The sequence below is a fragment of the Macrotis lagotis genome, chromosome 7 (assembly GCF_037893015.1).
Source record: "Macrotis lagotis isolate mMagLag1 chromosome 7, bilby.v1.9.chrom.fasta, whole genome shotgun sequence".
NCBI classification, from domain to species: Eukaryota; Metazoa; Chordata; class Mammalia; order Peramelemorphia; family Peramelidae; genus Macrotis; species Macrotis lagotis.
The window spans coordinates 130,383,674-130,395,667 of NC_133664.1; the positions used below are offsets into that span (position 1 = coordinate 130,383,674).

At 33.6% G+C, this 11,994-nt stretch overlaps 1 protein-coding gene across 2 annotated transcripts in view; it reads left to right on the top strand.

Moving 5' to 3' along the window:
- Positions 1-2,943, top strand: part of AASS (aminoadipate-semialdehyde synthase) — an 82,976-nt gene extending 80,033 nt beyond the window's left edge. For both annotated transcript variants that reach the window (XM_074193811.1, XM_074193812.1), the window contains exons 23-24: positions 950-1,126; positions 2,561-2,943. In XM_074193811.1, coding sequence (XP_074049912.1) covers positions 950-1,126; positions 2,561-2,679 — 296 coding nt within the window. In that variant the 3' untranslated portion in view covers positions 2,680-2,943. The remainder of the gene's footprint in view (positions 1-949; positions 1,127-2,560) is intronic.
- Positions 2,944-11,994: the final 9,051 nt, after the last annotated feature.

Consider the following 11,994-nt stretch of genomic DNA (forward strand, 5'->3'; position numbering starts at 1 on the left):
GGAAAAGAAAAGAAAAGAAAAGAAAAGAAAAGAAAAGAAAAGAAAAGAAAAGAAAAGAAAAGAAAAGAAAAGAAAAGAAAAGAGATCTCCATGAGTAATTGCCTTTAACCATATGGAACTTTGTGTTGGGAAAGAGGGATTTGATGTATTCTGTATGACTACAAATGATTCGGGATCAACAAATTGAAAGTATAAGGTGGCAGATTTTATTACAGTATAAGTATAAGGAAAAAATTCCTAATTCTAGCTTTTTGAAAATGGAAATGGCTTTCTTTGTGAGATAGGCAATTTCCTGCAATGGGAAGCAGAGGATGGGTGGGTATTTATCAGATGTATTGTAAAGGAGATTCCTGCCTTGGATAAGACTTTCTTAAAAAAAATTCTACTGACTGAAATTTTAATTTACTCAGCAATAAGAAGTATTTGTTAAGCCCCTATAAAATATCTGCCATTATGCTAAGACCTCAAAGTAAAAAATTTGAAATGAAACAATAAAAAAATTAAAAGTTCACATCCCTGACCTAAAATATTGATGAGGTAGAGGGAAATACAATGTGTACACTGATACATAATTATGAAGCATGTATAAAGTAAATAAAAACAATTTTGTGGTTGAGGATAAGGACTTAAAATTGAAAAGATAATTAATTCAACATACATGTTAGGGAGATATCCAAAAGGATATACTTGAATCTATGGCCATGTTTTGACATTGAATTATTTCCATTGGATAAAAACAAATGGATGAATGATTAGTTTTAAGTTTAGAAAATTTTTACTTCTTTATTGGGATAAAAGAATAGTACAAATATTTGTTGAGGCAGAAAGAGAAAGAAAGTAAAAGGAACAAAAGGCAAATTTCCCTTTGAATCCTTTAGAAAAATGGTGAAGTTAAGTTGTGAAATGAAAGATATAGAAGATTTCAATGTAATTTTCTTTTGTTTTTAAGGTCCTGGAGAAAAAGATATGATTGTAATGAGAGACAGTTTTGGAATACGGCATCCTTCTGGTCATTTAGAACACAAAACTGTTGATCTTGTAGTATATGGTGAAGTCAATGGATTTTCAGCCATGGCCAAGACTGTCGGTTTGCCAGCAGCCATGGCTGCCAAGATGATCCTGGATGGTAAGCAATAATCAGTGTATGCTTGAATCATATGTGGCCTACCTCTTTTGCCCCCCCCTTTTATGTATTACCTTCTCCTACTCATTTACTGGGCATCTCTCCATTATTTACCAAGTAGAACACCAAATTTCACATTCAAATCATTAAGAAGTTTAAGAGAAATCAAGAATTATAGGCTATTAGATCCTTTTTGTAGTAGTTATCTGCTTTAGTAACTCTGAAGATTGGTGATTAAAAAGCTACTGTAGTAGATATTAATATTTCCCTTCCTTTCATTATGTTGGTTAGTTTTACTGAACTGTTTTCCCACCTCATTTATTTTTTTTAATTAAAATACACATTTTCATTTGTTCCAATTTTGGAGAGAGAGGAGAGCTTATGGGAGTGATGTAAAAACAAAAGATATCAATAAAAATATTTTAAAAAATAAAAGATTTCAATCCCCTTTTCATACCTCATACAAGATCATTCAATTAGTTAAGCAATCATGAATTAACTATCAACTATATAAGAATAATTCATTTATATGTTTTTAGTTTTGCAAAGTATTTTCTTTATGACCTACCTATAACTTAAGTAGCATATTATGTTTTTTTTTAATATATAAGAAAACTGAACCTTCAAAAGGTTGAATTATTTTCCCATGCTTATATAGCTAGGTAATATCAGAACAGAAAACAGGTCTTCTGATTATATATTCTGTGTTTTTTTTCCATTACACCACATTATATGCTTATTCTTCAGGTGGATATCTAAGAAATAGACCATATGTTCCTCAACTCCTGATAATTCCTCAAATGTCAAACTCTAGAAAGAATTATAATGCAACACACCAGCAAATACATTACAAGGTCATGCCAGATGTGTAGGTGACTGCTAATTGAATTTAGTGAAGAAGTAATCAGGAATAGAATCGCCAAAGAAGTGTTTAAGCTTAGCTAAAAGAGAGTAATATGATTGTTTTTTTTTCCTTTAGCTAGCTGAGTAGATGATTGCTTAATGATATATGAAGTCGTTCTGAAAGAGGTCAAAATAACCAGGCTGATAATGTCATTAGCACAGTGCTTAACACATAAGTAGATCTTTAATAAATGCTTGTTTCCTTCCCTCCTTTGTTCCTTTTCTGCATGGCTCATCTTAAGGTCTTAAGGAATAATTTTGATTGATCAGGGAATTAGTGATCCTATTAGGTACTGACTTTTTGATCTATGACTGCACTGCCCAGTCAAAAGTTCCTGGTGCCTGAAATTAGTCACCTGAAAATCCCAGTATTTCATTTGCCACTGTGCAATTTACTGGGCAATATTGAAACAACTCTTTAATTCAGGTATCCAATAGTTCATCAACTTTGAGTTTTAGCAGAAGGGTGCTTTCTTTATATAGGTTTTTTTCTCTTGCTTCCTAAATTTTAATTAGATATTTTTTTTCTTTCAGGTGAAATTAAGACAAAAGGCTTGATCGGACCCTTTACAAAAGATATCTATGGACCTATACTGGAGCGCATTAAAGCGGAAGGCATTATATATACAACTCAAAGCACCATCAAACAGTGATTGGGAGTGATCATGTAGTTATCTATCAAACAACAAAACTCACCAAAGGGTCCCAAACTTTTGTGCCATAACCAAGTTTCCCAGTGTACTATTTTCTGGTATAACGCACAATGACATATTTTTTGATTGAGTGAAATGAGCAATATTTGTGAAAATGTAATTCTATTTTTCATAATTCATTGGTACATGAGAGTTCACTAAATGCAAAAGAATTTAATTTTTAAGGCTTTTTTCTTCCTGTGTATGTATATATATATATATATATATATATATATATATATATATATATATATGTGTGTGTGTGTGTGTGTGTGTGTGTGTGCGTGCGTATATATATATATATATATATATATATATATATATATGTATAAGTGAAGATAAACAGACTCTTAATTAATTTATTGTACATTTTTGCCTAATCTGCTAGGTTTTCACTTCTCTAAGTATATGAACATAGCTTCTTCCAATGGAATTTTAAGCCAGAAAAAATTTCCTGTTTGCAACCATATTTTTATAATTTTTTCATCAACAGAATTGGTTTGAGATCGTTTATCTGTACCTATCCATAAAACTCTTGGATAATGTCATTTTTATCTTCCTTTTAAATCTTTTTATTTTCAGTGTAAACATGCCCTATTTGTGAGAACATAAGGTACAAAAGGTCAGGGGATTTCTCAAAGTCAATGATTTAGTGGCAGAGCCATATTAGAATTCATGTCCCTACTCTTTCCTTTCCTCCATTATGTCTTTCCCTGGAATGTTTCATTTTGGTCAGTTCTCTGTTCAGCATAATTCATAATGCAACTATTAATATTTAGATATTATTAATTAGCCACAATACAGTAAAGATGCAATAAATAAATTCTAACTGTTCTGATGATCAGGCAGATTTTAGAAAAACCTGGATAGACTTATGAAGTGATGCTGTGTGTATAGTGAACAGAACCAGGAGAACATTGTACACAGTAGGAACAACATTGTGTAATGATCAACTATGATAGATTTAGCTTTTCTCATCTATACAGTGATCACCGACAATAGTTCTGGAAGGCTTGTGATGGAAAATGGCATACACATATGGAATCTGAATACAAATTGAAGCATTCTATTTTCATCTATTTAAAGTTTATTTTTGTTTTCTCTTTCTCATGATTTCCCCACTTTTTTTCTTATTCTTTAATAAGATGACTAATATGTTTAACATGATTGTGCATGTATAATCTATATCAGGTTGCTTGCTGACTTGGGGAAGATGGAGGGAAGGAAGGAAAAAAATTTGGAACTCAAAATCTTACCAAAAAGAATGTTGAAACTATCTTCATTTGAAAATAAAAAATATAAAATACTAGTAAAAATAAAAAAGAGAACATTCTAAGATGCACAATTCTAGGCTTCAAAGAAATTGAAGTTTTCATTTTGTGACTTTCTATCTCCCCTTCCTTCTCAGGACTGGCTGTGATGGGACATCCTATCTTAATTCCTATTAACACACGTTTTTTCCTTCTCTTAATGCTATGCATTAATTTTAAGGAGAGGCTTTGACCTAATTTTAAGCTCTGGATCAGGCTTGTTTTGATGGAGTGTGTGTGTGTATGTGATTGTCAATTAGTTGAGAGGTATAATTGTCTTCACCTTTTATCCTGTGGTGAAACATTTCTTAGGACCTCTAGCAGGAGTCCATTCCTCATCAAAAAATAAGCATCTAAGGTTTTTTGGATGAAAAGTCAGAGATACATAGCAGAAATAAATTAAATTGAAATGGATGAAGAAAGAATGAATTGTTTAATACATGTGTACTTATTTACATACTTATTTGGCCTTGATTCAAAAAGTAAAGTTGTGCTTTTAGATCACTAATTTTAATTTTTAGAATTTCTATGTTCACTTTAGAATTTAGTATAATTGCATTTTAATCATTTTTTCTAGATATATTTTGGGTTAGATATGTCATTACTGTTGAGGAAAATGATGCCTCTCATGTTTTGGAATTTTTAAAACCATATCGATCAGTGGAGCTTTTTTTTTTAAAAATTAAGTTTAGTTCCTTTATTCCCAAGTTCAAAGAACCTTTAAGGGGAAGGTGATGGCAGTTTATTGATTTTTTTCCCCTTTGGTAAAGATGTTAGCTTTCTCTTCTCAACTTTAGGCATGAATACTACAATATCTACTCTCTCAAAATCTAAAAAAAATACTGATTTAAACACCTTTTAGTTGATAATTTGAATTTGTCCAAAATAGAAAAGGTTCTTTTAAAAAAAAAGTACCATTTATTCTTGAGTATCTTGTTTTAAGAGAAAACTTGTATAAATGGAGCATGTAAAGATAACAATGAAGTTGTACTTTGCATTGAAAATAAATGTCTTTGAAATTTAATATATATTTGGATTCTCTTTTGTTACTCAAAATATTGATTGGTTGAGTAAAGAAGTTTTTGGAAGAATTTTGATAGAAAATATTTGGTCTGAATTATGATTGCAAAAGTATGTTAGTAAGTAAAATGGCAAAAAGGAAAAATTTTCATAAATGGGGTCTTCAAAGTGAACTCTGAATTAGAAAAAAATAGTGGTGTGACATTACTAGAAGTCAATCCACTAGACCTGTAGATTGGAAAAATTCTCTAGAATTTGGATTTTTCCAACTCAAATTTTATTGAACATTGGTAAAATATCTTCTTATTCTTTTTCCTCATCACCTTCTTCTTGCACTGACTGATGCTCATGTCTGGAAGGTATGCAGCATTTATAGATCTGACCAAAGCCTTGGATACCTCAGTTGTGAGGGTTTATGGAAATTTATGTCAAAATTTGGTTGCCCAGAGAAGTCCATCAATTATATGATGGTGAATATGCCTGGTTTCTGGATAGTGGATGATGCTCTTGAGATTTCCCAGTCACCAGTGGAGTAAAACAAAGATGTGTCCTTGCTCCCATACTTTTTAGCATGATGTTTTCAGCCATATTATCAAATGCCTTCACTGAGAATGAACATAGCCTCAAGGTCAGCTGCTGCACTGAGGGAAAATTCTTCAATTTGAAAAATCTTCAAGCCAAGTCAAAAGTGGAGGGTGCATGATTTTCTGTTTGTAGATGAGTGTGCACTCAATGCAGACTCTGAAACTGAGATATAGCAAAGTATGGTTTGATTCTCTGCTGCTTGTGCTAATTTTGGGTTAACAATTAACACCAAGAAAACACAGGTACTTCATCAGCCAACACCAAACCATCCGTGAGTGGAACCATCAGTTTTAGCAAATGGAGAAGTTTTGAGTACTGTGGACAAGTTCACTTACCTTGGCAGTGTCCTTTCCAAGGAGGTACACATTGACAATGAGGTTGACACACGCATTTCCAGAACCAGCTCAGTAGTTGGGAGGCTCAAAAAGAAAGTGTGGGAAAGAAGAGATATTAGACTGACTACCAAACTGAAGGTCTAAAGAGCTGTTGTGCTGACCTCATTGCTATATGCCTGTGAAACCTAGACAATCTACCCGCACCATGTCAGGAAACTGAATCGCTTCCATTTAAATTGTCTTAGGAAGATTCTAAAAATCACCTGGCAGGAGAAGATTCCAGACACTGAGGTCGTTTCTTGAGCTAAACTGCCTAGCATTCCAACCTTACTACAGAGAGTGCAGCTATGATTTTATGTTGTTAGAATGCCAGCTGTACACTTGCACAAAAAACTATTTTGTGGAGAACTCACACAGGGCAAGTGCTCACAAGGGGCTCAGAAGAAGCGATACCGAGACTGAAGGTTTCATTGACGAACTTTAGAATTCATTGTACAGTGTGGGAGACACTGGCCCAGGACTGCCAAGCATGAAGTGTCCTCATCAGTGAAGGTGCTGCACTCTACGAGGAAGGCAGAATTGAAATAACTCAAGGGAAACGTGACATACCTAAGTTTAGAGTACCCATCTCAGGTGTTCACATGGACCATTTGTGCCAAACCTGTGGTACAACATTCTGAGTTTGTATTGGTCTGATCAGTCACAGTCAGACACACTGTAATTTGTCTCAAATATAGTGATGTCATTTTGGTCTTCTTCCATAACAAAGGACAAGAACCAACTAACCAACCAACCAACCAAGGTATTTTTTCTTTCTTTCCTCAGTCTGACATTTTAGAATCCCAATGTGCCTTCAAGAATCAGTTGAAATTGGACTTTCTAAATGAGATTTTTCTTGATTCCTTCCAGCTATCAGTGCATCTTCTCTCTTCCCCCTTTAGGTTCCAATGCCAGTCAATCAAGATTTAAGTTAAAAACTCAGTGCACCTAGATGTCACTTTTGCTAAATGTTGGGGCAACAAAGAAATAAAAACAACTCTTGACCTCAAGGATTTTACATTCTAAAGTGGGACAACAGTAAAGGGACTGCCTCTTTGTTATATGGACTCATTTCCTTAAAGGAGCAGAAAATGAACATTTTGTGAGAAAAGGGGAGAAAAACCTCTTGAGGACCCCCCCCCCAACTCTTGAAAATATGGGAGAAGTGAATAAATGTACTGAAAAGACCTGGGGGAAGCATCTCAGAAGCAAAAAATATTGACTGAAGCTTGAAATGGCTATAGGGCATTGTTTCCCACTAGTATGATTATGATTGTTTTCAGAACTTTGAAGGTAATTGTTGGAAAACTAAATCAAATAACAATTTAGGGAGTATGAAAAAATGTCTGACAGAAATGTCGAGCTGAAATTCTGATCTTAGATATTGATCACCAAACATGAGAAAGCTCTGCTGAAGATATCATGAGAAATATGAGAAGTGCAGGTCAATGAAAGACTGAGAAGCTGTTTATGGAAGAAAGAACACAGAAGTCTGGTATCGAGAAGCTAAAAGAAGGGGACAGAAGCCAAAAGAATAGAAGACTTGATAGAAAATGAGTTTAATTGATAACAAGTGAATAGTAAGTCTCTGTAGTTAATGGAAGAAGGCGATCTGTTAAGATTTATTGTTGGGAGTTGATTGGCAAAAATAGCATCATTGGTTATATAAAGAGCTGACTTGAGGAAAAGGCTCTCATGTTTTTTTATAACCTCTAAAATATTCTCTTTATTGCCCTTTACTATGACTTCAGAGGAGGAAACATACTCCACTGAGTGGAGTATGAATAGCTTTGCAGATACCAAAATTAAAGGAAACTACTTTTCATTAAAAGAGGTTCACATTGCCTCATGCCTAAACAAAGAGGACAGGAAAGCTGTGCAAATCTCAAGTTTAAGATTGATCTAACTAGAATATAAATATTTTAAAAGCCCAGAAGTAAGAAAGAAGTAAGTTTATTCAGAAGAGAATTGAAAGCTTCAGAAGAGGATAGAGAAGTCACATTTTTTGTTTCTCTAAAATGATTAAGAAACACATAGCTGCTTCAGTGTGATACTTTCAAAACTTTTAGCTTCAGGAAAGTGAGTAAGAAAAAATCTAATACTCCAAGAAATGGATCAGTGGTGGAAATTAAAATTAGTTCCAGTCCAGAAAACATCATTCTGCCACACCTACCTGAAATGACTGGCACCATGATCTACCTGATTTATTCAAGGAAGAGATCCAGTAGTTCAAGTAGTGAATATTAGAATGTTAATTCAAATCTGTATTTAACATTTTGTAACCTTTTCCTCTTCCATGATTCTTATAAATGTTACTTCAAAATGTTTTGGGAGTTGAAAGTTTTATATATAAAGGAAGAGTGGTGGTGGTGGTAGTGGTAGACTCTGCCAGTCTAGAATTCTCTCTTTAAGGTAGAAAAGCTTGGATTTTAGAATCATGTTAATAAATAATAACATGCTTGACATGTTTCCAAAATGAAAAGTACAGAGAATATCATTTTTTTTCTTTGACAGGGAGCATTCTTTTTTTTAAGGTTTTTGCAAGGCAAATGGGGTTAAGTGGCTTGCCCAAGGCCACACAGCTAGGTAATTATTAAGTGTCTGAAACCGGATTTGAATTCAGGTACTCCTGACTCCAGGGCTGGTGTTCTATCCACTGCGCCACCTAGCCCACCCAACAGGGAACACTCTTTAAAAGTATCCTTGACATCCAACTGTTGTCCAAAATTCTGAGTTGTCACAGACATGAGATTTTCTCCTCAAATGTCTTGAATAAATTCTTGAATATGCCCAATCTCCTCCAAGAATACTATATAGATTGGTGGAAAATGATAAACCAGGTTTATGGGTTGGCTTATTTTTAGATTATTTCTAGTATTTCAGGTATATCTTTTAATTTTTCTCCTGAAACTGCCTTCTATTTAATGTTATATTGTGATTATTTTTGTTTTTGTTTGTTTATTAAATGTTGAATGTTTTAAGAATGAATGATTTAGGGACTGATTTATGTAAGTAGGGAACACACTAAGGGAGGTTCAAGAGTTATAATTGTAGTATATTTCCCTGACCCCAGGATTTTTTCCTATCTCCTTGGAAAACCCTTCAGACCTGCTAACCTAAGTGCAGGTGGGGATAACAAACTCAGAAAATGAGAATGGGATGCATGTACTACATTTGGTGTTATGCTTTCTATAGAGTCTATAAAATTTAAAATATACTATACACACATATAATAGAAAAGATTGAAGGTAATCACATATTTGTCTGCCCCATAAAGTGTTAGCTATTTGAATGTAGCAACTTTTTGTCTTTATCTCTAGCACTTAGCACAAGATCCAGCATATAATAGATCTTAACAAATAATTCTTGATTAGTTCATTCATTAAGGAAAAGACTACTCTTTGATTATGGAAAGCCTGGCAAGTTGGCAATGTGGATGAAAATTATTGAAGTCAGATTGAAGAGTAGGAGAAAAGCATAGGGAAAACTATATTAGATGATTTAGTTTGAAGTGATAGTGGAATAATCAGGTAAAAATTTCCCTTAAAAGCTGGAGATTTGGGTATATGACACAAACCAGGTCTGAAGGTATAGTTATGGGTGTTATCTACAAAGAGGTGACACTTAAAATAATGAGATCAAATGGGATTGCAAATGGAGAATAGGAAAATTTTTGTTTTTCCTTCATTTTTTATTTTTTTTATTATTAAAATTTTATTTATTTAAGGCAATGGAGTTAAGTGACCTACCCAAGGTCACCCAGCTAGGCAATTATTAAGTGTCTGAGGTCAAATATGAACTCAGGTCCTCCTAACTCCAGGGCCAGTGCTCTATCCACTTTGCCACCTAGCTGTCCCCCTTTTCCTTCATTCTTGAAAAGGGTTGTGATACCATGTCATACAAGGGAACTGGATCTAAGTGAGGGAGAACTGTGCAGTCACCAGCCTCACTTTCTCTTCTGGAGTCATTTGGGTCCAATGGTCAGATAAGGATCAGGATGATCCTGGAGAAAGTCCTGGTTGTTATGGGAAACCTTGGCCTTTTTGAACCAGGGTCTTTAAAAGCCCTCAGTTTGACCTAGGTAACACCCATTCAGTGATTAAGGATAAGTAAAAAGAGGAAAGTCTTTGTTGAAAGAGGAATGTTTAGGAAGAGTTAAATAAGGGAAAAAAGGTAAAATTAATTGGAAATTAATTTCCAAATTAATTCCAGAAATTAATTGGGAAAAGTATCCATATGGAAAAAGTGATGAACAGTGTCAAATACTATAGAGAGGTAAAGGATGATGTTTGACTAAATAAAGGTCATTGGCTTTGCAATTATTTTATTATCCACCCTTGAGAAAATAATTGTAATAAAATAGTGTTAAGTTATCAGAATGCAAAGGGTTGAGGAAAGAGTGGATAGTGAAGTCAAACTTTACTGATAAAACCTTTTATGCCTTAATATTGAAAGCATCCATGGTAGAATTCTAATGTTGTACTAATGAAGAGACCTTTTGTACAGAACATTTCACAAATTAGCCAGTGAGTGGATAGTAGTATTTGAGGTTTTTAATAAGAGGAAATGTGTTGTCTGTTTTGACAGGTTTCATCTAGGCTGGTTTTCTTTTTATTCTGAGGCTATGTATTCTTTTAGATGAAATAAATTTTTAATAAGAGTTTGCATTTACGAGCTTATTAACAGACATCTTTCACTTTCATTTTATAAGAACTATTTCTTAGAGAAATGGTTCTGAGTCTTTAAGCACACTAAAGAAGAGTTGGTAAATCCTCAAAGTGAGAATTATGATATACATCTTATTGTGTCATGTATGCTATGTAATTATGTAGCATATTCATATGATTATCTTGCCTTGGTTAACTGTTTTACTACAATTATATTAACATCACATACTTATATGCTGTCCATGAATGTGTATTATGCAACCACTTTAGAAAGTAGGTGAGCTTTACTCAAGGGAAAGGGTCCTTCACAATAGCTCTCTGGTGTACAGATGTGCAAATAATTTAATTGAAATATAGTTGATTATCTTTGAATATCTTTGAAGTTATAGGGCATGAGATTATTTAAGATTTAAAACAGTCTGTGAAGAACATCTTTTTTTCTGAACATGACCTGGTTTAGAAGATTTTAGTTTCTTGTTAGTATTACAATAAAAATATAATTACAGTATGGCTTTGCATTGAGTATTTGTTGGACTTGACACACTCATTAAATTTACTAAATCCATCATAGACTGAGGAAGATTAGTGTGATATTTTGCATTTTGGTTATTTTTTCCTAGTTAAAAATCAATATGGGTAAGTAAAAAGGATTATCCTTGGGACTTGGGTTTTAAATAATTTGTCATCGTGATAAGATGATGAATGAGATTATGGGAACTGATGGAAGGAATCTTGGAAAAACACCAGACTTGATTTTATTTTTTTTCAAGACCATCTGGTTAATTGTTTTATGTTTTAGGGAGGGAGGACTGAGAGAGACTGCTATTTCTGGAGTAGGAGTCCTTTTTGCTTTTTCCATTGCAGGATTTAATTACTATAGTTTGTCTATGGAAATACTTAATTATCATACTTGTTAACTGCATGATTATTTTCCCTTGGAAAAGGTGCAGAGTGAGACATTAATAAGTCACTGTAAAGGATAAAAAAAATCTATCCTATGAGCTGGTGTTTCTGGGACAAAGGATAGAGAAAATTAGTAGACAAGATAATTAAGATAACATGTAGTACTGGTTCAAATCAGCTTGTGATCAGACATTGTGGGTGATGAGGGAAGGACTACAAGAGGATTAGGAAATGAGGTTAGAAAAAAGCAACCAGGAATTCAAAACTGACCTCTTTAACTTCAACCCCAGTATACTGAGAAATAAAATGATAGAGCAGTGGTTCCTCTTTGGAGCCTGAGCCACTATCTGATTTTTTAATAAAACCTCCTCAACGTCTTTCCCAGTCCCTAATGGCTATACTTTTAAAAATTCAAGT